Source organism: Tenrec ecaudatus, chromosome 3, assembly GCF_050624435.1.
Source record: "Tenrec ecaudatus isolate mTenEca1 chromosome 3, mTenEca1.hap1, whole genome shotgun sequence".
NCBI classification, from domain to species: Eukaryota; Metazoa; Chordata; class Mammalia; order Afrosoricida; family Tenrecidae; genus Tenrec; species Tenrec ecaudatus.
This window is the reverse complement of record NC_134532.1, coordinates 145,852,657-145,879,733: the sequence shown is the minus strand read 5'-3', so window position 1 is coordinate 145,879,733 and position 27,077 is coordinate 145,852,657. Positions and strand designations below refer to the sequence as shown.

The 27,077-nt window shown below is 45.2% G+C and overlaps 1 protein-coding gene across 1 annotated transcript in view; it reads left to right on the top strand.

The window, feature by feature from the left end:
- Positions 1 to 27,077, top strand: part of FRAS1 (Fraser extracellular matrix complex subunit 1) — a 587,299-nt gene that overhangs the window by 437,964 nt on the left and 122,258 nt on the right. Inside the window, exons 33-38 of the mRNA XM_075544919.1 lie at positions 7,752 to 7,866; positions 11,755 to 11,892; positions 14,934 to 14,966; positions 22,822 to 22,953; positions 24,232 to 24,357; positions 26,562 to 26,809. Of these exons, the coding sequence (XP_075401034.1) occupies positions 7,752 to 7,866; positions 11,755 to 11,892; positions 14,934 to 14,966; positions 22,822 to 22,953; positions 24,232 to 24,357; positions 26,562 to 26,809 (792 nt within the window). The remainder of the gene's footprint in view (positions 1 to 7,751; positions 7,867 to 11,754; positions 11,893 to 14,933; positions 14,967 to 22,821; positions 22,954 to 24,231; positions 24,358 to 26,561; positions 26,810 to 27,077) is intronic.

The window sequence follows — 27,077 nt, the reverse complement described above, 5'->3', positions numbered from 1 at the left end:
GGGGGCTGCCTATAAGCAGTGTTGAAGGATTTATAGCAGAGGAGTGGCACCGTTTTGCAATTCAGAAATGTTTAATAGACTCAGGTTGTCCAAGGTTACTAATTATGTGAAATCCTTGGACTTCAAAGCCTTTCTTTCTGTGTTTCATTTGTTTCAAGAACTGCCTTTTAACCACTCTTACTAAGGCTAATGGAACAATGGAATTCTGCATGTTTTACAATCAGGAAAGTGTATGGCAATGTGGTATCCTTTCACCGTGCTTAATCAATGTGTATGCTGAGCATATCATCAGAAAATCTGGTTTAAGAGCATGCACACCGCTACAGATAAGAGCCCGCAACACAGGGAATCCAGGATAGATAAATCCCTCAGGACCAACAATGAGAGTAGAGATACTAGAGCATTAGGGGAGGGTGGAGGAAGAAAGGAGGAATTGATTACAAGGATCAAAGTATAAGGGACAAATAACAGAAAACTGGGTGAGGGGCGATGGAGGACAATGTAAGATATGGAAATAATAATCTATAACTTATCAAAGGTTCCTCCGGGAGGGTGGGTGGGGAAGGGAGGGGGAAGAAATGGGGAGCTGATATCAAGGGCTCAAGTGGGAAGAGAATGCTTTGAAAATGAAGATGGTGGCATGTGGGCAAAGGTACTTGACACACTGGATGAATGTATGGATTGTGGTAAGAGATGTAAGAGCTCCCAATAAAAGTATTTTTTAAAAGAAAAATCTGGTTTATATGAAGAAGAGTGTGACATCAGGATTAGAGGAAAGGTTATTTACAGCCTGAGAGATGCAGATACACAACTTTGTTGAAAGTGAGGCGGACTTGAAGTAGGTGCTGATGAAGATCATGCAGCCTTCAGTGTGGATTACAATGCACTGTAAAGAAGACCCAAATCCTCACTGCTGGACCAATAAGTAACATCATGATAAATGGAGAAAGGTTAAAGTTGTCGAAGATTTTGGCTTGCTTACTGGGATCCGCATCAATGCTCCTGGAAGCAGTGGTCAAGAGATCAAAAGACGGATTGTACTAGGTGCATTGTTACACAAGAATTCTTGTGAGTATTGCAAAGCAAGCATTTTACTTTTAGGCCCAAGTTACACTCGGCACAAGCCACGGTATTTTCAGTTGTGTCATGTGCATGTGTGTAAGGTTTTCAGTGGCTTCTTCCTCTGAAGTGGGAGCCAATCCTTTTCCATGGTCTGTTCTTATTCTGGAAGCTCTGCTGAAGCCAGGGTGACCTTGGTGGCATTTGAAACAATAGCGACACCGAATCACATCAGCATCAAGCCAACACAGAATGACAAAGTGACAGACAAGGGAAGACCATGGAAGAATAGACACATTTGAATTGTGGTCCTGGAGAAGAATATTGAAAATACCATGGACTGCTAAAAGGAAAACCGGTCTGTATTGGAAGAAGTAAATCCAAAGTGCTCCTTAAAGGCAAGGAAGGCCAGCCTTAGTCTTGCATACTTTGGACAGACATCTTGTCAGGAGAGACCAGTCCCTGGAGAAGGACATGCTGTTTGGTAAATGGAGGGGTGGTGAAAAGAGGAAGACCCTGGCTGGGTGGAGTGACAAGGTGGCTGCATCACTGGGCGCAGGCGCAGGGACAACGGTGAGGACAGTGCAGCCCCAGACAATGTCTCGTCTGTTGTGCATAGAGTCACTGTGGGCCAGCACTCATTCGATGCCACCGATCCACTTAAAAGGGGTAGCTCTGGGTGTAGGTGTAGATTTAAGGATGGGCATGCTGTACTTGTTTTGTGCCTATGAGCTTCTGGGTCTGTGCTTTTTTCCTGAGACCTTTCCGACACTAATAGAATTGGATTCTATTACACGAATTACACTAATCTAATCTCGGGAAATGTTTCTTTGTCCGGGGCTCCTTGAGGGAAGGGTCTGTATCTGAGTCATCCGCATCGCCTGTAGCTCGTGCTTGGTTATGACTAAGTATGTGCTGTATGAAAATATTACTAAATTAATGTTTTAACTGAAGGCTTGGAAAGACGATTTTTCCCACCAGGACTGTCAGTTCCCATGTCTTCTGCTGTTACTCGTGCCATCTAAGTGCTCGGACCTGCCAGGGGGTTGAGAGTGTTTTCAGGGTAACAGTCAACCTGAGAAACTTACCTTTCTTTGGAAGGAAGTATAATGGAGCTGTTGTTGATATATCCTGACCTGGAGGTTTAGACATTGAAGCCACTCGCACAAGGCTGACGTGTAAAAATGCCTATCCCGCCAATCTGTACATGACAGGGAAATGCAATGGAAAACATTTTGAAAATTAATTGGTGACATTGTTGTGAAAAGTTTTGTAATTGTTCATTTCTTAGCTTAATCTTTTCACAGAGGGATTTTTCATTTACTAGACACAAACCTTGTTGGGCTTTCCCATGAGCCAGATACTTTTCTGGGTGCTTGGGACCCACCAAAAAAAGAACCCTGTTTTCTTTTTTATTATTATTATCTTAATCATTTTATTGGGGGCTCATACAGCTCTTATCACAATCCATCCATACATTTATTGTGTAAAGCACATTTATACATATGTTTCCATCATCCTTTCAAAATATTTTCTTTCTACTTGAGCCCTGGGTTTCTGCTCATTTGCAGTCCCCCCCTGGCCTCCCTAATAAACTCTTGATAATATATAATTTTTTTCCTTCACCCAGTTTTCTGTTATCTATCCCCTGGGAGGGGGTTATATATAGATCATTGTGATTGGCTCCCCCTTTCTCATCCTACCTTTCTGTTACCCTCAAGATATCATTACTCTTATTATTGGTCCTAAGGGGGTTATCTGTCCTGGATTCCCTGTATTTCCAGATCTTATCTGTACCCATATACATGCTCTGGTCTAGCTGGATTGGTAAGGTAGAATTGGGGTCATGATATTGGAGGTGAGGAAGCATTAAAGAACTAGAGGAAAGTTGTATGTTTTATCGGTGCTATACTGTACCCTGACTGGCTCATCACTTCCTTGTGACCCTTATGTAAGAGGATGTCCAATCATCTGCAGATGGGATTTGGGTTTCCATTCTGCACTCCTCCCCATTCACATTGATATTTTTTGTTCTGGGTCTTTGATGCTGGATACCTGATCCCATCAACACCTAATGATCATACAAAGATCCTTGTTTTCATGGAGTTTGCATTCCCTTGAAGGGAAATAGGCAATGAAGACGAAACACAACAAAAAAGAAGCTTACACATGGCACATTAGTAAGATGTTTTATATAAAAAAAGCAATGTGTTGGGGGACAGCGTAGGTACAGGGCCGGCTTGGGTTTCCATTTTAAATAAGGTGGTTGAAGTAGACTTTGTCATGATAATGCTTTCGGTTGAGAGACATGCTGGTATCTGAGAAAAGATCATTCCTTAGATCTTGATCTGTGCAGAGACACTGAGTTAGGAGCATGCTTGGATGTTCAAGAAGTTGCAAGAAGGCCAGCGTGGCTGGAGCACAGTAAATGAAGGCAAGAGTAAGAGGCAGGCATTCGGAGGTATCCTAAGGGCAGAAGGCATGGATGGGGAGATTGTGTTAACCTCCATCACTCATTGTGGGACTTAGCTTATATTTTCAGGAAATTGGGGAGCCGTTCAATATCTGGAACAGAAATCTAGTTTCATGTTTCCTGGTGACTGGGCTATAACGGACTGTGTAGGGGGCAGGACGGTGGTTGGGGAGCCATTGTGGTAATCTAAATGAGAGATCGTGGCTACACGCTGGGTGGTGAAGGTGGGGAAAGGCTAAAATCAAAGGCAACATGGTTATTATAAAAGCCATTATTCTGTAATCTTGGGTTGATAGCAATTTCAATAATAGAAAAGTGTCTTCTGTATTGATTTCTAGGAAATTTACTCTCTTCTTTCTTGCTGTGTTTAATTGATAAGTATTGAACATTCCAAATGCCCAATTGAAAAATGGATTATACTTTGATAGACCGCACACTTCCTCAAAGAACCAAGTTGTGGCTTTTTTCTCCTGAGCGTCTCTTTCTATTAGAAGAAAAATAGTATCAGTAAATTCCATGATAGAATATCTGTTAGAACGCATGTCCCTTTTTCGCAGTCTTTTGTCCACAATAATTTCTTATTATTATTATTGCCTTATTGTTTCAGGATGGCTAGATTTTAAAAAATCCCAGTGGTCTTCCACCGCGAAGATTTTCAGTTACTCTTATGATTTGGAAATTATAAAGTGACCAACAATATGAAGCAATGTGCTGAGCCGGCACATTTTTGTCTGGGTCTCTCCGCCCTCATGTGTACCTGTCGGTAGGCATGTACGCACAAGAAATGGGCTGTGAACACCTTATATAGGGCATATATTTTTAATTTGTTGCCCTTGTTTTATTTTCAGACAGAAGAGCAGCTGCTCTCTGCAGTTCTGATTTTCCTTGCTCATTGCATTCTGGACCAAAGCGACAGCCTGAAATATGACTCTACTCTGGAGGGGGGTCAGGGGAGAGGCAGCAGCCAGCAGTTGTCCTGACCTGTACCCACTGCCTCTCCCTAGACAAGTATGCCTTAGGGACAATTACACAGCAAGGACAACCTTCAATCTCTTGACATGCCTTAGTGGAAGAACACGCCCTCTTCCACGAGCATTACTGCGCCCTGCTCAATCTTTTCCTAAATAGGGAAATTCCTTCAAAAGGGAGCAGGCTTCAGAGAGCGGCAGAGCACTTCAGGCTGTGGCTCACCTTCAGGGGTGGGCCAGGAGGAGTGGGGAATGGTTTTGTTTGGTAACAGGATGTGGGTGACCCCCAGGAGGGGCTCCCGCTCAGATTAGTTCCCTTTTGTTACTCTTCACTTTGGCTGCTGCCCCCAGTGTACTCCTAAGGACAAAAACACTCCCCACCCTGTGCATAATCCCAGTGTCGCAGCCAAGTGTCAGTCCATCTCATGCAGGCTTCCTCTACTTTGTGGCCCATCCAGTCTTTCAAGGCCTCAAGGTGAGACTTGACTCTCTGCCTTCTCTTCTTTCAGTTTGCGCAACGCCAGGTGTGTTCGTCCCTTTGGTTGGCCAACTCCAGGTCTTTCCACTTTTCAGTAGCATACTTTGTCTTCTCGAGTTGCCCTTTGGAATGTTCTTGTCGGCTTCTTTAAGTCATGATTTCTTCCTTCTGCTTCAGCTGTTCGACGTCCAAGAGTAGATTTCAGCGTCTCTTCTGACATCTGTTTTGTTCTTTCTCTCCTGAGTCTTTACTGACTGACTGCTTTCTTCATGGGTGGCGTCCTCAATCTACTTCCCTCTAAAGTCAGCCTTTTAAAGCCCTTGGCGCACATTCTGCAGGTATACACAGGGTCACCTGAGTCCAGGTTAATTTATAGGCAACTTGCTTTCTTGACTGTGCACAAAAGTGGGTAGGAAAACTACATCTAGACTAACCTTTACTTTTATTCCTGAGCTTGACTCATTGTTAGGTCTTGAAAGATAGAAGTGAAAACCAATATGTATTTTCTTTGAATCATCGTCTGGAGACAGAAAACAATATTGGCTACTTTTGTGTTCCTTTACAGCAGGGATCCTCAAACTACAGCCTGTGGACCACATGTGGCCCGCCGAGGATGTTTATCCAGGCCGCAGGGTGTTTTTGCCCGTTTTGTTTTTTTCTTCAAAATAAGACCTGTACAGTGTGCATAGGAATTTGTTCATGGTTTTTTTTTTAAACTACAGTTAAGCCCTCCAACGGGTCTGAGGGACAGCGAACTGGCCCCGTTTAAAAAGGTTGAGGACCCCTGCTTTAGAGATACATAGCTCTTAAATCTCTGATGATGGATGATGACCCTCTTTTGTTGGAGATGAGTTCATCTTGAGCATCTTGATCTACATCATATGGGTCTCGTTTGCAGAGCTGAGTGTTGGGGCACACTCTACAGAATCTCTTGGGGGCCATGCCTTAAACCTTTCAGTGGGGGCTTCAGTACTTCTTGCCAGGTGCAACTGTGGGGAGGATGTGGTGAGCCGGCTCTGAAGTCTCATTGTCAACCATGTTCCACTGTGAGTTCTTCCTCGGAAAGCCATGATCACATTGGGACTCGCCCCATAGTGTATACCAGTGTAAGCCTGGGCCCCTGTGCTGGGGAGAAAAGAGTCAGGGTGTAAGAAGGCCTGAAGGAGGGAGCTGCAGGCCTACCTCATTGGTTTTGTACTTTAGGAGGTTTGTGGCAACCTTGAATTGAGCTTGCCCTTCGGCACCATTTTCCAGCAGCATGTGCTCACTGCACTTCCCCGTCACATTTCGGCCATTCACACAGTATTTCAAATGACGTCATAATGACATCATAACAGACTAACCACGCACTGCCATCAAATCAATTTCGACTCGTAATAACCATAAAATTGAGTTTCCAAAGCCGTAAATCTTATGGGATCAGATAAACTCATCTTTCTCCCCCAGACTGGTTGGTGGATTTGAACTGGGAGCCTAGTAGTTAAGGGTTCATATTTGCCCAACGGCACCAACAGGGCTCCTTTTATAGACTAATAGCTGCCATTGAGTCAATTCAGACGCAGAGTGAATGACCCTATAGGACACTTCCTGTGGTAATTATATCATTGTCAATTTAAGGATTAAGCATGTAGGGGTGGAGTCTACTCTGTCAATCAGATCATAGCCAATGAGGCTTCTGTGTGGGCATAGCCTTCCCCTAAGGATTCTGGGAATTCCGGTATTTCCTCCTGGAGGCGGGAAACACTTTCTTTCTATGAGACATAGCAGCTGACAAGACACATGGACCTACCCTGATGTGGCCCTGGGTGCTGGAGAAGCCAGGCAGAGACCCCTGCCAGCGCTGAGATGTTTTCAATGCTCCTGGATCCAAAGACTTTCTACCCACTAGCCTGAGATCTTCTACATTTGGTGTCATTGCATGTGTTTCTTGAGTCTGAAGAGGACTTTATAGATTGGTATCAGACATACGGGCTAATATCAGACTTAGGACTTGGTCTGGACTGGGCTGGGATGTTTTCTCAACGTTCAATTGCTCTTGTATATAAATCTCTTTCTTATACACATCTGTGTGTCCATGGATTTGTTTCTAGTCTGCTCAGACTAACACACTGTCCCTGTGGGTTTATGAGACAGTAAATCATAACAGGAGTAGAAAGCCTCATCTCCTCCCCATGGAATGGGTGGTGGTTTCGAACTACCGGCCTTGACATTAGCTGCTCAGTGTGTTCATAACCACTATGCCACCAAACAGTGTAGTAGAGGTTACATGTCTACCGCAGTGAGGCGGTATCGAGTCTGTTGCAGCTCATAGGGACCCCATGCGCAGCAGAAGGAAACACCATACAGGCTTAGCCCAGCCTCACAGCTGTGCTTATGTGGGGGCCCGTTGTCGTAGCCACTGGGTCAGTCCGTCTTGTCCAGGGCCTTCCACTTTTTCATTGCCCCTCTTCTTTACCAAGCATGATGTCCTTCTCCAAGGACAAAAGAAAACAAATGAATCATATGATCCACTGTGCTGTGGCGATCGAAAACTGCATTATCTCTGAGGTTTGCCTGCACATAACTATGTGAGGTTCCCAAACACTCAGAAATCCTCAGTTCCAAATCCTTCTTTAGACTTCTTAGAGGAAATTTTGCTGTGTGATTAATTTAAAGGCCCAGAATGCAACTTTAGCTTTTTGTTCATTTGTTTGTTTTTACTAAGGTTTGGGTTTTACCTTCATTATACCCTTTTAAAAATTTTTTCATTTTCCTTTTTAAAACTTTTGTTTAGGCCCGAGAAGACCGCCTGACTGTGATCCAGCCTCATTCCTTGCCCTTCATAAACTCTGAGAAGCCAGGCAGAGAGATCATATACAACATCACTCAGCCTCTGCACCCAAGTCAAGGTAAGATGTGTAACGCATGGTCCTTGGAATGATGCGCCTGTCTGCAGCCTGGATTAGTTATAAAAGTTGGGAATTCTTCCTGCTTCATAGTTGACTTAGAAACACTCGTTCAGATTTTAGGGCGTGATGATCCTCCCCTTCCCTTCCCTCCACTGCTCTGTGGCCAGACGGAGAGCGATGAAAGGGTGAACTCTTGGACTGTCAGCTGCACAGAAGAACATCATTTGGGTGAGACCCTCGGGAGCGTTTCACTGCAGCCACGGAGCTGAGCTCCCCTTCCTGCACAAAGGCTGAGCTCCACAAGCACAGGCATGATCTACGAGGTCACAGTCTGCCCTGGTGAAGTCTCAGCAGAAGAGCGAAGCAGAATGTGCCTGTGCTAAGAAGACAGGGCTCAGCTTTTCACCAAGGGACTGGGCCACGCGTGTTCAGTTTCTCTCCCCAAATGGATCTGTCGCTCTTTTCCCCACCGAGGACCTTCAGAGGACATGTTAATCCGCAGCTGTAGCTAGAGGCGAGGTGGTCCCTCACCATTCCATACCCTCAAATATCTTAACTTTTCAGAAGCCTGTGCCCCCAAGGCCTGCTTGTCCCTCTTCCCAAGGGAAACCAACTCCTTGGAGCCACGTCTGCTCCCACTTGTGAGGCTTTTCCCTTGAAACCAGTCCCGCCTCTGGTATGGCCCTTTCACATTAGCAAATTCCCAACAAAGAAATTGAAGCTTTAAAAACGAAAGGCCATTATTACCATTTTGATAAAATCAAAAGAAAGTAAAAGGCTAACCTTCATCCTTTCTTAATTGTTTAAACCTCTGATGTTAAAGCTTCTTTCCCTGGTTGCTGGGGTAGAGGAGGAATTCTTTCTAACCCCAAACCCAGGTTCCTTGTGTAGAAAGTTGCTCAGGTCTCATAATCTCTTAGCAGCAGAATTGATCCAACCCTAGGGCTCACACATGCCCTTGTTTTAAAGAAAAAGAATCACAGCATCAGTTCTCTTCTCGAGGAGTTTAGAACCACAGGCATATCCTGAGCCCCTAAAACTGTTATCACGCACGGAGTGGTCACGGCAGAATCTGTTCTTGGTATAATCAAGGCCCACGCTACTGTTGTCAAAGATAATAACCAAGATGAAGGCATTTCCGAAGAAAACAGGGAGGAGGGAAAGAAAGAAAAGAACTGTCTTTACAGCCTCACCGGATGCCAGTCAGTCAGTGCCAAGGTTTCAGATCCATGACCTTTGAATTTCAACTCACTTGAAAGAATCTAATAATTTCAGTGGAATATCTTTAATTTCTGGAGAATTGCCTGGTCTAAGATAGCCTTAAGAATAGAGAGAAGAATGGGCATTCTAGAGCACTTTGTATGTCCATATGGAACCTGTGCTGGACCAAGAGGCAGTCATTCAAGCAGGACATAGCTGCAGGGTTTTAAAATCAGGAAAGGTGTGAAGGCCAGCCGGATCCTTTCTTTATACTTACTCAACCTGTATGCTGAGCCAATCCTCAGAGAAGCTGGCCTATCTGAAGAACAGCATGGCATGGCGATTAGAGGAAGGCTTATTAGCAAATTTCACTATGCAGATAACACAACCTTGCTTGCTGAAATGGATGAAAGTTTGATACACTTGCTGATGGGAATCAGAGATTGCAGCCTTCCACATAAATGACACCTCAATTTAAAGAAAACCCAAATCCTTACACCTGGACCAAGAGACTACATCGTGGTAAACAGAGAAGGGATTAGAGTTGTCAAGGATTTCTTTTAACTTGGATCCACAGGGGCTACTCATGGAAACAGCAGTCAGAACTCAAGTGTTATATTGCATTGGGCACATTTGTAGCACAAGACCTCTTTAAAGTGACAAAGAGCAAGGTTGTCCCTTTTAGGACCAAGGTGCCCCTGACTCAAACCATGAAAGGTCCAGTTGCCTGGTATGCATGTCAAAGTTGGACACTGAATAAGAAAGACTGCAGAAGATTTGAGGCATTTGAAAAATGGTGCTGGGGAAGAATATTGTAAATACCCCTGACTGCCAGTAAAACAGACACATCTGTCTTGATGAAGTGCAGCCAGAGTGCTGTTGGAAGCACGGACAGAAGGCCAGACCTCGTCTCACGTACTTTGGGTCATGTTATCAGGAGAGCCCAATCCCTGGCAAAGGACCTCATGCTTGCAAGTGTAGGGTCGGTGAAAAAGAGGTAGACCTCAAGGAAATGGATTGACACCGTGGCTCTACCATACAACCCTGAGAGTGGTCCCGGACCAGGCCGTGTTTCCTTCTGTGTGACGTGGGGTTGATTGAGTTGGAACTGGCTCCGCAGCCGCTCGCAGCAACAACGAGCTGCAGTGGGGCTCAAGGTAGAGTCAGACCAGTGGTCCTCTTGGCTTCTACAGCTCAGAGGGAGCCCCATGTGTCATAGAAGTGTGCTCCCCAGGGGTTCAATGGCTGGTGTTTTGTAAGTAGAAGCCTTTCGACTTTTCCACCCTCAAACTCTGCTATCAAGTCGATGCCGACTCACCGTGACCCTATAGGACAGGTTAGAACTGCCCTGGGGGTTTCCGAGGCTCACTCCTTACGGGAGTAGAAAGCCATCTTTCTCTCTGGGAATAGCTGGTGGTTCGGAACTGCTGACCATGCAGCCAATGGGGCTCGATTGCACCACCCAGCCTCCCCCACCCCAGGTCTTTTTTTTTCTGGGGCCTCTCGGGGTGGACGCAGCACTTCACTCTGTCAGTAAGTAGCCAACAACATGGGCCCATTCTCTTTCTTATCTAGGGCTGCTACGGCACACGTGGGTGGGTTTAACGAACTGATTTTCTTAGCGTTTAGGAGGCTACCAGGCCAAATTTAGGGTGCCGCTCTAAGGGAAGGCATTCCTTCTGTGTTAGCTCCCGGACAAGGCCCACATCTCTTTTGCTTCTCATTCATAGTTCTTAGAGATATCTACGTGCCTTGGCATCAGTCTAACCTTGGTCCTCAAACTATGGCCCGCGGACACATGTGGCTCGCTGAGGACATTTATCCACCCTGCCAGGTGTTTTAGCCCCGTTTGTTTTTTTACTTCAAAATAAGATATGTGTAGTGTGCATAGGAATTTGTTCTTATATATTTTTTATACTATAGTCCGACCCTCCAATGAGTCGGAGGGACAGTGAACTGGCCCCTTGTTTAAAAAGTTTGAGGACCCCTGGTCTAACCTATCTCTGCTTCTTATTGATCTCAGTCTGCTCGCTTTATATTCCGTAAAGGATTGGTCCCAAGCATACCCTACACTGATCCTGTGTCAGAGAATCTGTTCCCAAGTGGGCTGACCCCTGGCGTCCCTACTCCCTGCCATCAAGTTGATTTCCACTCACAGCAACCCTGCAGCCCAAGGTAGCACTGACCTTGTGGGTTTCTGAGACGAACTCTTTAGGAGAGTAGAAAGGCTCGTCTTTTTCTCAAAGAGAGGCTGGTGGTTTTGAACTGCTGACCCTGTGGTTAGCAGCTCAACGTTTGACTACTCTGCCAGCAGGGCTTAATTCATTATCCATAACTGTGAAGGAGCCCATCACCCAAGAACTCCCAGGTTGCATCTTTTTTTTTTTCTTTCCAGAAATCATTTTATTGGGGACTCATAACAATCCATACATCAGTTGTATCAAGCACCATGGTTGCATTTTAGCATGGTTTCTAGTCAACAAATCCTAGTGGAAACTCTGTTTGGAACGTATGTATCTGCTTCTTCCCTGAATAACTGAAAACTGCCCTAGCACACCAAGAAGAACTGCTCCTGAAGCGAAAAAGCGTCTCTACCCTCGGGCGTGGGCACAGGCTTGGCCTGATGGTTCTGCTCATTTAGTGCCCAGAATTGCTGTCAGGACTCATGCTGAGTTCTTCTCTCCCCAGGCCTCGTCGAACACAGAGACCAGCCTCGCTCTCCCATCCGGTATTTCACACAGGAAGACATTAACCAAGGCAAAATCCTGTACCGACCTCCCCCGGCGGCGCCCCACCTCCAGGAGATCATGGCCTTCTCCTTCGCGGGTAACGCTCCTTGTCTGCACTCCCGAGGCTTGCCGTGGCTCTCAATGGCCAGCTTGCTTCCCCTGGCCCCTCTGTGCACTTAGAGGGCACTGCAGCTGGGCTCTTCACCGTGGTCTCCGTTCATCATTTCTTCCTTTATTGCTGTGTGCAAGCATCTCAAAGCCAAAGCCCTCTAACTGCCATTGAGTCGGTAACAGCTGGTAGCAGCCCAATAGGGCAAGATCGAATGCCCCTGTGTGTTTCTGGCTTTCCAAGGCTGTGGCTCTTTACAGGAGTAGAAAACCCATCTTTCCCCCCACGGAGTGGCTGGTGGATTAGAACTGTGGACCTGTGGTCAGCAGCCCAACATGTAACCACATATACTTAATAAATCCTCCCTTTGTGCCTCCTCTACCCATCAGGAGTCCTAAAGGGGTGCCCACAACTCAGCTCCGGGTCACTAACCAACGTGTTGGCAGTTTGAGCCCAGCACAGGTGCCCTGGAGGAAGGTGTCGCGATCTTTAAAGGTCACGGTGTGGAAGCTGCATGGAAGGCAGCTGTGTAGTGATGTCCATGGGTCTCCGGGAGTCAGAATCTGCTCGGTGCTAATTGATTTTAGGAGTCAATTCCTGGGCAAGGCCCTGGCGATACGGTGGTGAGCGAAAAGAGGCATGGATCCTCTCGGCAAGTTTGGGATCCAGAGACAAACGATTCCATTAAGATTGCATAATCACAGACGGAGACGAGAGCTCTGGAGAGAATGTTCAGTGGGGAAAAGAATGTAAAACTGACTGACGTGGACTCAGGGCTCCGTGAAGGCTTCCCCAAGGAAAGCTTGCTATTTAAGAGATAGGCAGAAGCTTAACAAGGCTACGTGTTCATACTGGAAGGATTAGGCAGGTCTTTCTGGGGAAAAGCTCACCCTCTCACACAGTATGCGGGGACCCTGTGAGGAGAGAGCAGGTGACTAAAAGGAAGTCCGAGTGACTGGTTCATGGGGAAGGAAGCTACAGCAGAGCCACGTGAGCTTAGAGCAGTGGTTCTCAACCTTCCTATGCTGTGACCCTTTCAGATTATTTCCTCATGTTGTGACCCCCCCAACCATAAAATTAGTTTCATTGCTACTTCATAACCGTAACTTTGCTACTGTTATTAATCAGGTGACCCCCGTGAAAGGGTCATTTGACACACACCCCCAAAGGGGTCGTGACCCACAGGTTGAGAACCGCTGGCTTAGAGGGAGAGACCGTGGACAGACCAGGCAGGCCCTGTGAGCCAAGTTAAGGATTTGAGTCTGTATCTCCAGAGCACGAGGGATCCAGTGCAGGGCTTGAAGATAGTACTCTAGTCCTTGCAGGAGATAGGGGCCCTGGTAGCATAGTGGATTACACTGTGGGCTGCTAACTACAAAGACAGCAGTTTGAAACCACCAGCCACCCCATGGGAGAAAGGCAAGGGTTTCTAGTCCTGTAAATAGTTGCCCGCAGGGGCAGTTCTACTCTTCCATAGGGACACTATGAGTTGGCAGCTTGGTGCTTGGTGGCAGTAAGTTGCAGTGGACTCATTTCTGACTAATGGCAACCCCGTGTGTGTCAACGCAGCATCGCAGCTCTGCTTTGCTCTCAGTGGCTGTTGGCCTGGAAGTAGGTCTCCGGGCCTTTCACTTGAGATCCTCTGAGTCGATTTGAACCTCCAGTCTTTCAGTTAGCAGCCAATTGCACTGACCATCTGCACCACCCAGGGGCTCCTTTTTAGAGAGCGTGAGATGGCTTTTCACAAAGAACGCTGTGCTGCAATGATGTGAGTGGGTTGGAGAGGGCAGAACAGCGCAGACAGGTGTGTGGGTGAGAGGAACGAAGAGGGGCCTCCAGGGAAGCTTCGTCGTGTAGAAATGAAGGGTGCAGGCAAGCATCGGGAATTAGACTGGCAAAGACATCTTTTGAAAGGAAGCAAAAACAGAGCAAAAGAATAACTGAGTTCCTAATTAAAAGCAGTGTGTGCCTTTCCACTCAGCCGGAACGTCTTTATTCGTCACGACACTCTCTCTTCCCTTGATCTGCGAATCAAAGCTTCTGACTGCAAGACAGGCGGGTTCAGTCTCTGCCCTAGATGCGTCTGTGCCTTGGCATGCATGCGTCTACACATTTTGAGATCAGTGCATTAGAGTCTGTAAGATGTATGCACATCATGCAGTGATTAATAGGGAGCATTTTTTATACTAAGACAGCTGGTGGTTTCTTATGCTGAGTTGATCATGGATTAAACAACTTCAGAGTTACTTTTTAAAACTATAGTAAATATCTCAAGTGTTATTTCCCATTATTTATACACGTTCATATATATCTATGCAGTTCCTCAATGCAATGGACTATCTGTGAGGGCAGAGACAGGGTCTCATCTCTGTGGAGTGTCCTCAGTGTTTATTAACTGGGAACCTAATCGCCCATGAAAACGTTCCTGGATCTCCAACACCCGCTTTATAAGAAGCTGCAGCTATCCTGGGATTAGAGGGAAAGAAAACTTGTCAGCAGCCATGGTTGAAGCTATGTCTGTGGCCGTTACAGTTGCTTGAGTTGCTAGAGCCTCTTAAGAGAGAGCAGAAGCCTATCGTGTATAATCTATGGGATAAATGCCACGAGATAAATCTTTCACACTGTTACAGTATATAAATCAATGTCCTGGCATCACTCAGTTCTACAATGGATTTGACCCACCTGAGCACCTTGTCAGTGATATATGATATCACCCACATGCTCTGATTTGTAGGGTTTTATGTACTGCATAAATGGGATCTGAATGAATATATTATAAATCACTCTAACTGCTTGGACATAAAATTATTCTACTATGTGATTCTTTCTTGTTACTTAAAATTAGGGCTGGCCCCATTAAATTCAACATAACAATAGCAACTGACTTGGTGATTTCCTGTAAACCAAAGCAGTGTAGATGAGCGCATCTCGGGCTTTTCTCATCTCTGCCTAATCTTTCAGCCATTCTCTATCTATCTCTGAGCCCTGTTGGTTTAATAAACTGATTTTTTTCTCTCCTGCTCTTTCAGGTCTCCCAGAGTCAGTGAAATTCCACTTCACAGGTACAGAATTTAGTTTCAGTTTATTGGAAATTTTTTTTTCTTTTCTAATCCTTTCTTGTTACTCCATCATAATAACTTGTAACTATATTATACGGACCACTTGAAAGCTACATAAGTCCAGAAATAAGTCACACGATTAGTTAAGTAAAAATAGCATAGCCTTACATTGGTAAGAAAAGAAAAAATAAGCCAAACAATTCACCAGGAAAACCAAAGAATAGTGTTGTTTAAAACAATTTCTCTCTCCTCCTAACATGTATTAAAAGGAGTTAATGCTGGCAAAGATCTTTAGCCCTGGATCCAGACTGTCTGGTGTTCAATCCACTCTGGAAAATTTTCTTTAAAAAAAATAAATAAATCATTTTATTGGGGATATTACAGCTCTTATAACAATCCATACATTAATTGTATCAAGCACATTTGTTGCCATCATCATTTTCAAAACATTTTCTTTCTGCTTGAACCCTTGGTATCAGCTCCTCTTTTTTCCCCTCCTTCCCTCACCCCTTGGGACCCTGATAAATTATAAATTATTATTATTTTCATATTTTACACTGTCTGCTGTACCTTCACCCACATTTCATTGTGTGTCCCCCGGCAGGGCATGGGGGAAGAGGGGGTTATACGTCAATCATTATAAATGATTCCCCTTTTCTCCCCCTTCTCCCCTCACCTACCCCCTACTCACATGGTATCACTATTCCCATTACTATACCTGAGGGGTTAATCTGTCCTGGGTTCTATGTGTTGAGAGCTCTTATCTGTACCAGTGTATCTGCTCTGGTCTAGCCAGATTTTAAGCTAGAACTGGAGTTGTGATAGTGGGGTGAGGGGGTGTCATTAAAAAACTAGAAGAATGATGTGTGTTATGTCAGTGCTATGTTGCACACTGGCTGTCTCATTCCTTTCTTGTGACTCTTCTGTGAGGGAATGTCCAATTGTCTACAGGTGGGCTTTGGGTCTCCACTCCAACCCCCATCATTTGCATCAGTATATTTGTTTGTTTGGGGTCTGCTGATGCCTGATACTTGATTTTGTGGACACCTCGTGATTACACAGGCCAGTGTGCTTCTTCCATGTGTGCTTTGTTGCTTCCCTGCTAGTGGCTTGTTTAACTTCAAATGTTTAAGACCGCAGACACTATATCTTTTAATAGTTGGGCACCATCAGCTTTCTTTACCACATTTGCTTATGCACCCATTTTGACTTTAGTGATTGTGTAGAGAAACTAAGCACCATGGAATACCAGCTTATTAGAACAACATGTTCTTGCATTGAGGGAGTACTTACATAGAGACCCAATGCCCATCTGCTACCTTAATACTTAACATTTAAATATATGCCTACAGACCTATATCTCTATTGTTACCTATTAATATATTTACATATATTACATGAATATATATGTAAATGCCTATATGTGCACTTCTATAAATGTCTTTTGCCTCCTAGTTCTTTCCTCTATTTCTTTTTACTTCCCTCTGTCCCATATTATGTTCGACCTTCATTTGACTCTCAGCAGGACTTGATCAAAACCCAGCAGGCATTCTACGCCCTCCTCCCATTTTAGATTTCATATCTCTTACTGTTCCCTCTTCCCTGGATTTGGCGGTAAAATTTAAAAAAATATATTCCCACAAATGGAGGTGAGTATAATAGATAGATACATAAGTAGACCCTGACTTAGAACACCATTTCATTCTGTTGACTCTGTTGGAAGTCAGTTCTGAAGCAAGTTGAATACCCACCCCCACCACAGGCTTCATAATTACCTGGTATACAGCAGGTTTACAATGTGTCATAACACGGAACATGGGTGAATGAACAACTGAGACAGGGTTACCTCAGCAAATTTTGTGCTATGACATTATATGTGGTATTACTCTAACAATAACTCAATTCACTCCACTGCCTTTGAGTGGATGCCAGCTCATAGTAACCCCATGGGTCAGAGTAGAACTGCCTCTGTGGGTTTCCCAAGCGATAACTCTTTACAGGAGTTGAAAGCCCTGTCTTTCTCCCTTGGAGTGGCTGGTGGTTTGAACTGTGGATCTTGCAATAAGCAGTCTAATGCATAACCACTATACCACCAGAGCTCCTTTATTCTAACAATAAGCTATACCAAAAACAACAGATATGAGTGCATTCATCAGAACTTTGCTACATCCTGAATTGTCAGTGCTTCTTGTATCGTGTTCTCAGAACAGCAATGGAGACAGCATTGCCATCATGGCATACTTTTTACTCACCGTGGTTCGTGTGTAGTCTTTAATAGAGCCTTTCATTGACTGCTTTGCTACTAGAAATAAATGATTATAGCTCAGAGAATGAGTTAATAAACCAGTGTTTGAAGGCTCCAGTGTCCTGTCCTGCCAACAACGCAAGTAGTCTCAGACATGATGCTTTTACTGGGGCAATCTAGGGATAGGCTTTCTTAGCAGGTCTAGAGGGAGGTTAGTTGATCATAGATTGCATCCTTAAGTAGTTGTGATTGGCGAGTCCATTAGCATCACCAATCCCAATGTCCTGTTACATTTCATGTAAGGATACATTTTGGTGGCAAAGAAAGTCTTCTCCTAAAAACTCAGCGCCTTTCCTTCGTTGGGCGTTAAGAAAAATGGCATGCCCAGTCTACAGTAATGGATGTTTTCAACTGTTCTTATTTTGAGTCGTCACATGAGCAAATGAAGGCCATCAAAATCTTTACTTTCTCCGTGTCATGAAGGTTGACTCTACTTTGAGGAGACAGTTCCTCTACAGTCCTGTTGGAGTGCCTTCCACCCTGAGGGGCTCATGTCCTGGCACTATGCAGACAGGGCTCCGCTGCTGTTCGCAGGTTTCCAGGAGACCACCAGCGCCTTCTTCCGAGGGAGTGGGTCTGGAAGCTTCGCTGCCTGCCCACCATGGGTGACCTTGAATCTTGAGGCGTAGCTTCCAGTATCACAGCAGCATGCAAGTGCTAGAAAAATAAAAGGGAAGAAACTACTTGCCATTTTCTCAAGATGAAAGGAATAAAGAAAAAACTCAAGCTTTGAGTTGCAATATAAAAGGATTCTGTTGGCAAAATAGCGAACAAGGAAGGGAGATGGGAAGAATGCACGAAGTCACTGCCTCACAAAGGCCTGTTGCCATTCGGCCACTTCAGGAAGTAGCATAGGATCCAGAACTGCCGGGATTGAGGAAGTGCGGACGGCACTGAAGGTGCTGGTGGAAAACAAGGCTCTGGGGCTTTAAGGAGCAGCCGTCGCCATGCCCGGTGATCGGATGCAGTGCTGGAAGTGCTCCCCGATCTGTGCTAGTAATGTGGAGGACTCATGTGGGGACAGCCGACTGTAAGAGATCTTATTTGTGCCTATTGCAAAGAAAGCTAGGCTCCAACCGAATGCAGAAATTAGTGGCCGATGTCATTAAAATCATAGAGACTACCGGAAAGATGTAGGTCTCTGGTTGACTGACTCTACATGGTGCTCGACTGTGTGGATTAGAACCAACTATGGAAAACATTGCAAAGAATGGAAACTCCAGAGCATTTTTCTGTGTTCATGCAGAACCTGCACGTGGACCAAGAGGCAGTTGTTGGCTAGAACAGAGGGATCTGGGTGATTTAAAATGAGGAAAGCTGTGGGTTAAGGTTGTATCCTTTCACCATACTTACTCATTGTCTACAGTGATCACATAATCTGAGCAGTCTGTATGAAGAAGAATGTGGCATCGGGAATGGAGAAAAATTCACAATCTAAAATATGCAGTTGACATGCCTTGCTTGCCTACAGTGAAAGGGTCTTGCAGCATTGACTGACACAGATCCAAGCCTGTAGCCTTCAGTGTGGATTACACTTGGATGCGAACAAAATACCTGTCCTCACAATTGGACCAGTGAGTGCCATCCCAGTAACCTGGGAAAAGATCGTAGTTGTCCAAGATTTTATTTTTCTTGGGTTTACAACCAACACCTCTGGAAGGTGGAGTCGGGAAATCAGAGGACATGTTGCATCGGGCCAGTCTACTACAGAAGCTCTCTGAACGTGTCCCCAGAGCAGTGATGTCACATCGAGGGTCAGGGCACCCCAGTCCTCGAAGTGACATCTTTGCTCTTTAACCCCCGTAGAGGTCTTTTGTACAGATTTTCCCTGTGCAGTATGTCCTGTGAAAGTTGGACAATGAGTACGGAAGAGTGAAAAATAAATTTGAACTGTGGGGTTGGCAAAAAAAAAATGTGAATACACCACGGACTGCTAGCAGCACAAACACCTGTCGTGGAAGAAGTGCAGCCGGAAGTGAGCTGGACAAGGTTCGTCTCACGTCCTTTAGTCCAGAAGGATCTCATGCTTGGTAAAGCTGAGGGTCAGAGATTCCAGAAGGAAAACCCTCAGCAAGATGGATCAACACAGGGGTTACAACAGCAAGTTCAAGCATAACGTAGCTAAGGCAGCAGGCAGCCAGAGCCCTGGCACTAACCCACACAGCACAGGAAGAGAGCTCACTTGGTTAATCAGCTAAGAGCAGGAGACCTGGCTGACCTGGCAGCTTCAAGCCCAGGATAGGACTCAGCAGGGAAGCCTGGAGTCAGGAAGACAAAAGGGTGAGAGGTGCTGGGGGAGGGGGCGGGGGGCAGGGGGATTCCCAAGAGCAGCGTGGCTGCTCTGAGAAATCAGAAACATAATTTAGCGAGAAGGCGAAACATACCATTGCGAACATCTTATTGGCGTACGTTCTTAAGTTTCCTTGGAAAACCTTGTTCCCTGAGTGATATTCTTGCCTATAGAACATGTTACCAGGAAATCCCTATTTTTCCACTGACTTTCAAAGGCAAGGGCATGCCTGGTGGCACTGAGGAGCTCTAGGACGCAACCAAAGCTGTTTGTAAGGGGCTTTGCTCAGGGGCACCACTAGGATCTGTCACGCAGTGTGAGAACTTGGGGCTCCCTCCCACCCTACCCCACGGCCTCCTCTAGAGCGTAGTGAATTCTAAGTAATTAATGGTCATTATCCATTTCAATCATGGAATAATGTGTGGTAAATATAACTGTAAATTGCTTACATGTAGTATTTCTTAGATTATGTGTACTAACAAGATTGCCTTTCATAAGCTTTCTACATCGAATTACATCAGTTACAACATTATTAGTAACTGAGAGGAAACCTTTATTCCCCTTTTGATTACCAGCTCATTCTCAAAGGTGTTATTGATAAAATTCACAACTACCAATTACCACAACATAGTAGCTCAAACATCAACAAAGTTGACAAAATCAGCAACTCTAACAGGCAGTGATGGAAACAACAGTACCTGCTTGTCACGTGTGGAGGCAACACCTGATTCAAAGTTCCATTTTATTTGGCAACAATGGCAGCTTTGACTGAAGTGCATTAGGAGGTTCAGAAAATACATTTGTATACAATTTTAGCCTTTTGCATCTATCAGTACCTGTAAAATGGACTCATGAAAATATTCTTGCTGTCACTATGGATTTTTTGCTGTAGCTTAATTTATTCTTATTGAAAAATAATAAATTTCTGCGGAAGCACTGCCTTTTAGTGTCACATCTCTGACCAGTGTCACCCGGTGTGACCTGCACATCCTACCCCCAGCGATGACACATTCTGCAGCTGTAACATAATGTGTTGAGGGGTTGCTGAAGTTCGCCCTCGCCAACAAAATCATTGTGACATCAAAAGTAAAGTCCTGTGGGACGAATTCTGAAAGCAAAGTCGTCTCTTGGATGACCAAGGTTCACCTGAGTCAAGCCGGGCATGATCTTGTCGACTGCTTCATGTGCATGTGGGAGCTGGACAATGAGCAAAAGAAAGCAGAAGAGAAAGTCTTGGTGTTGGTAGAGAATATTAACCTTACCATTGACTGGAATCAGATCCAGCTTAGAATGAATCAAACCTAATGTTCTTTAGAAGGCGCCCTGATGGCTTAGTGGCTGTATCCTCAACATCAGCAGTTCAAGCAGAAAGATGAGGCTTTTTGTTCCTTGTAAACCCAGAGGGACTCTCCTGCCCTGCCTTCGAGGGTTGCTGTAATTAGTCAGGAGCCGCTCAATGGAGTGAGTTTTGTTTTGGGTTTGGTTTGGTTTGATGTTCCTTGAAAACAAGGATAAAAAGCCCAGGTGGCAGAGCAGGTTACTCAGTGGGTTTCTAATCTCAAGGTCAGCAGTTCAAAACTGCCAGCCAGGCTCTAGAACAGCGGTTCTCAACCTGTGGGTCTCGACCCCTTTGGCGGTCAAACAACCCTTTCACAGGGGTCACCTGATCCAAAACAGTAGCAAAATGACAGCTATGAAGTAGCAACGGAAATAATTTTATGGTTGGGCGGTCACCACAACAGGAAGAACTGTATGAAAGGGTCACGGATTAGGACAGTTGAGGACCACTGCTGTCTGCTCTCATGTGAACTTACAGTCTGGGAAACCCACAGGAGAAGTTTTCCTCTGCCCTGCAGAGTCTCTCGGATACACAGCTGATTCAGCAGCAGGGAGTTCGGTTTGAGTCATCTGGAGGAGCAAGGGCTGTGAGATTTCCTCATCAGGAGAGACCCGTCACTGAAGAAGGCTGTCTATTTGGTGCAGTATGTAGTCAGCTAACACGGAAACCTTCCGTGAGATGGACTGGCACAATGCTCAACAACAGTGAGCGCCAACATACCAAAGACCGTGAAGCTCGTACAAGACCTGGCCGAGGTTTTTCCTTTACACAGAAGGTCACCGTGAGCAGGAGCAAACTTGAGGGCAAGGAACAACACATATTTTGTATGTTCCTGAGCCCCTACAAATTAAGAACCATCTTTCCCTGCGTTTGATCACGCACAAAGAGGAAGAGATGGAACATAAAAAAGCAGGAACACTATTTTGGACCCTTCTTCAGTAGAGATATTTCATAACGTCTCTGGGACATGGGGTATATATTGCAAGTCCAATCAGACATTGTAGATCTGCTCCCGAGAAAATCACAAATCTAAGCCCTGAATGGAATCAGTAGTCGGAACCACTGGGCAATATTTTACTTTGCTTACGAACATGTCAGACTCCTAATGAATTGGGACAAAGGAAGAATCAGAAGAAAGAAACAGGTTTCTTACAACCAACTCATATGTAGGCACATCACAGATTTAAAATAAGTACTGGATTACTTTCCTTAACGGCTGTCTCAGAGAAACACGCGTTAGTGGTGGTGCAGGTAGTCTTTCAAACTGGGCTTTTAGAGAAGGCAGGCTGCATTGAGGCCTAGAGAGGTGGAAATAAGAGGAAAGCCATTCTTACATTTTTTCCCAGGGCCCTGTGTTCACTTCGCTGTCAGACAATCCAGGGAAATTAAATTTAAGGTCACTGTTTTACTGGACAAAGGTGTCTTCTATTTAAGGCATTGTGCATAATGTCCAGATCAAACTGGGTTGCTTCCAAGCAATAGCCATCATGTGGCCTTTAAAAGTAGAATGTTTTCAGTGAAACGTAGGCACGTCGGGTCTGAAAAAGATTCCATGAAAGGGACTATTTCTTTAGAACACTGGACGAATGAATTTAATAAAAAATATTTTCATTTAACAAAAAAGCCTTTACCAGCATCATTTCAGAGAGCCTATTTAAAATTTCTTTCCACTAACATTTATCAAAACCACCTCATGGAGTTATGTTGTGGCTTATGGATCTCTGGGCCCTTTCATAGCCAATAAAATCAGTCTGGTCACACTAGCACACCGTACCTTGCTTGCTTCGCTTCCTTTCTCCATTTATTAACATCTCTGCAAAGTGCCCAGATAACCTAAAGCAGCTTCTGGCTGCATGCTTGCGTAAAGAATGTGAAGGTGACCAGACACAAGGTGATGTGTGTGCATGTGCTTTACCCGTTCTAGTTTGGGACGGAGAGCACGCAAGTCCGGAGATGGCCCTCACCATTCACTTGCTCCCCACGGATCAGCAGCCCCCAGTGTTCCAGCTCGCAGCGCCACTCCTTGGGGTCGCCCAGGGAGGCAGCACCTCCGTAGGTAAGAACTGGGAACCAGACAGAGACATGGCTGGGGAAACGGAGCCAGAGTTCAGCAGCAGTCCTGCTCAGCCCTTCTTGATGGTTACCCACATGCAGAGGCCTCCTCTTCCAGGAGGTCTATGCATTCTTACCTGTAGCCTCCCTTCCTCCCTACCTTCCTTCCCATTTCCATGCAAATCAAAGCAACCACCGAGAGAGGGAAAGAAACCCTTCAGAGGCCAAGGCTCAGTGATTGAATACAACACAGAATTTATTTTCCTGCCTCCCAGAGTTTGATTTGTTGCCATCACTGAAATATGCAGTAGCAGCTGAGAGGGAAGAGAGGGAGCAGCTTTCAAGGATGGTTCCTGTGTTCTCTTTAAGACAGCAGTTCTCAACCTGTGGGTCGTGACCCCTTTGGGGGTCGAGCGACCCTTTCACAGGGATCACCCGATTCATAACAGTAGCAAAATGACAGTTAAGAAGTAGCAACGAAAATAATGTTCTGGTTGGGGGGTCTGCACACCACGAGGAACTGTATTCAAGGGTCGTGGCATTAGGAAGGCTGAGAGCCGCTGCTTTAAGAAGTAGAATAACTGGAGAAATGACAGCTCACAGTTAACTTCACAGTCCAGGGCCTTAGAGATGGCCCCGTCATTGTGTGTGCAGTTTTATCTTTGCCAATAACGCTTATGGGTTAGGAGCGTTTTTTGGTTTCGTGCCTTTTGTTTACCAAGAAGTCTTCATCCGCACACAGTGCATATTGCAATTTTAGTCGGATGTGTTCTGCTAGATCCTTATCCAGTTTCTACATGTGAGATTTGCCTAAAGTAAATCATCGTCAGACGTACAAACAAATCCTATCTGCAAATCCGTCTAGTCTTTAGCCACCCTTCAAGGGACTTGGGACTTCTCGACTGACAGACCGAAAAGAAGGGGAGAAACGATGAAAAACAAGAAACCATTACTGGGAATCATTTCTGGAGGACCCTAGCCCACCAGGTCAGGACTGACCTCTCTGTGGCCTCCCCTGCTCCGTGTCCTCATTTGTATAAAGAGGGAAAAAGATGTTCTGAAATTCAGAACTACTTGTAAGCAGGCTGTTAGGAGAATGAATTACACTGTGCTCTCAGTTTTCACCCTTTTGTGGTTGATTGGAGTTAAATAATGCTTTCTGATAACCATCAGCTTACCCCCTGGGGAACTCCCAGCCTAGCCCTGTGACTTGCCTGTCTACACGGCTCACACTTCTTCCTGTGGCCCTTCTCGCCCCCCATGTTTTATTTCCTGATCACAGGACTTCGGTTGTTAGTAAGAAGTGCTGACACCACACCTGACGAGCTCTCCTTCGAACTTCGGAAACCTCCGCAGCACGGCGTGCTCCTGAAGTACTCTGCTGAGTTCCAAGGACCCATGGTCGCAGGTAGCTCGCTCTGCCCTTGAACTTGCTGGGAGAGACTCTCTGCTCTGCGTCAATTCTGTGTATCTCATGCAAGATGTAGAGACCGATGTGTCTGCGAGCAAAACGACGAGGCTCTGCGTGCAAAGAACACAAACGCACAGTCGGCCTCCTTAACTAGAACTTGCTCCTGTGCCCCCGCCCTCACCCTGCAAACTGGGGAGCTGTTTCCTCAAATTGTAGGTGAAACTGGTTGATTTCAGAAGGTTGAGTAAATGCCCTTAGAACGCCATGGGCGGTATCAACGGCCACCTTCTCATAGTTTGTTCGTGGAGATTAATTTGTCCTCCCCAGATGGTTTGTGATTCTTCACAATACTTTGGATACTTGCGTCTGTGGTGGTGTTAATTACATGTATCTTCGTCCATTAAAAAAAATGAGAGCCGTTTTCTGAGCATTGCCTATGAGAACAAGGAGCCCAGGGGATCCGGTGTTAAGTTCTCAGTTGCTAATCATGTGGCCAGTTTTCCCAAACACTACTTACTGTGCCTTCTCCAGCTTTAAAGAATAGCACATGGTGAGTGTCCAGAGTACAGAAACACACACAGGACAGACCTGAAAGTGAAATTTAAAAAACAAACAACAACAAACCCAGCCAGCCTTTATAGAGCAAAGTCTCTGTGCACTGGGAATGTACTCGATGGTAGGGTTTGATTCTTGTTGTTGTTGTTGTAATACCAAAATGCACAGTATCCCTTTCAGAATAATCGCCATGGGACGCTCTCTGCTTATTCCAACCGTCAGTTTGCTCAAACCCTCGTATTTAATTCCCACCAGAACATGTTAAAATGCACCTTTCTCAATATCCCTGGTAGGAGCTGGTCTTGGCCCTGGAAGGTACACCGAGTCTGTAAGAGCAAGCAGGATGAGTGTGGCAATCCCCCAGGTGGGAATGGTGTTGCACTGAAGTGTCATGGGGATGAACGTGTGGTATCTGAAGGGAACTGGCTACTGTAGAAGCTCCACAGTGATCGTCGTGTTTTTTTAGCTAATATTTCACCTGTGTTTGTATTACTGTGAGATTTTAGTTACCATCAAGTCACTTCCGATGCATCAGAGAAATACTGCGCCCCTTGAGGTTTCCATCGCTGATTCTTTTGGACACAGATGGCCAGGCTTTTCGGCTGAATTGTCTCTGGGTCTATTGGACCCTGTGACCTTCCAGTCAGCAGCCAGGCATGTCAGCTGTTGGCATCAGGGAAGCAGACAGCACACATTGCAAAGTGAAGATTTAGGCGCTCATGCAGAGAATGGACAAATGATGTAGCCTCGTTACATAATGCTAATTACTACAGCCGTAGTCTGTCCAAAAGTAGAGGCGAGTGGAGCATTTAAGGAGAGCATTTCCTACACCGTGTTCTGTGAGATTCCCTGGGACTTCTGAGACCAAGTCATAAAGGGTTCTCATAAAGGGTTCCATGACCCATCAAATTTGAGTTTAATACTTAATACAGATACTACCGTGTTAATAATTCCTGTGATTAAAAAGGTCATTTTAATTTTGTTCAATCCTGTTTTCCCAAACTTAAGTGACAGTGAAGTGTTTGATTGTTTTTTAAATATGACATGTAGCAAATCTACCCTGAATCTGCACTCAAATTGATGTGTTTGCATTTCTAAATTTCTGGCATATTTTTTCAATTTTTAGATAGTCTTAAATTTGAAAACAGCACTTACTACTCCCAATTAAAATGAAGATCTGGTACAAATTCCTTAAGCATAATTGATTTTCTTAGGTTAGAAAAAGGTTATATTCCAGTCTGTCTTAACATTTAAAAAAGTAGGCTTAGTCTTTATTTCTACAGAACGAGGCATGATGACTGGATCTCACAGGCGGCAGATTTTGGCTCAATGTGATTTGAGAACATTTTTGTTTTAAAAGGTGCGTTAGAGCTATCACCAGTGGAATGAGCTACCTTGTATGGCAGTGAGCCTGCCTCCTTGAGAAATATTGATGGACAGGTGACCACCCTTTTTCAGGGGTTTGCCTTCTTCATGCTGGGATAAAGGCAGTCCTGGTTGGGGTGGGCAGTGGACTAATTAGCTCCCAGCTCTCAGAGTTTATGATGCTCTATGTACTTTGAAAACCTGACAACAAAGGTGTTGTATAAATGAAAAGCATGATTCCCAGGAGTCACTGGTATTGCAATTTGCTTTGTCCTTGGAAGGTGACCCCTTCACGTATGAAGATATTGAGAAAAATACTCTGCAGTACAGACATGACGGCTCTTCTGCCCGGGAAGATAGCATGGAGTTTGCCGTCACAGATGGCATTACCACCACAACATTGGCCGTGAGAGTGGAGGTGTCGCTGTCAGAGCACCGGGGGCCTCGGCTGGCGTCTGGCTCCTCTCTCAGGATCACTGTGGCTCCTAAAAGCTCAGCCATCATCACCAGGTCACACCTTGCTTACGTTGTAAGTTCTCGTGTTTTCTCTTCTTGTCCACGGAACCTTCTGACAGGGCTGACTGGAAGGCAATGCCTTGGTTAAATATTTGGGACTACAAGCATATGAATGATCATATCATGAGCCCTCTGCCCCGAATTCCCTTCAACTTGCTGCCCAGGAATAGGTACACTCTTTATTCTGGTGTCTCATGAGCGGCAGACAAGCGATGGGCAAAACTTAGGTGGAAACCCCATGTCTATGTGTATGCATGGGGGATTGTTGACGAGGAACAGTG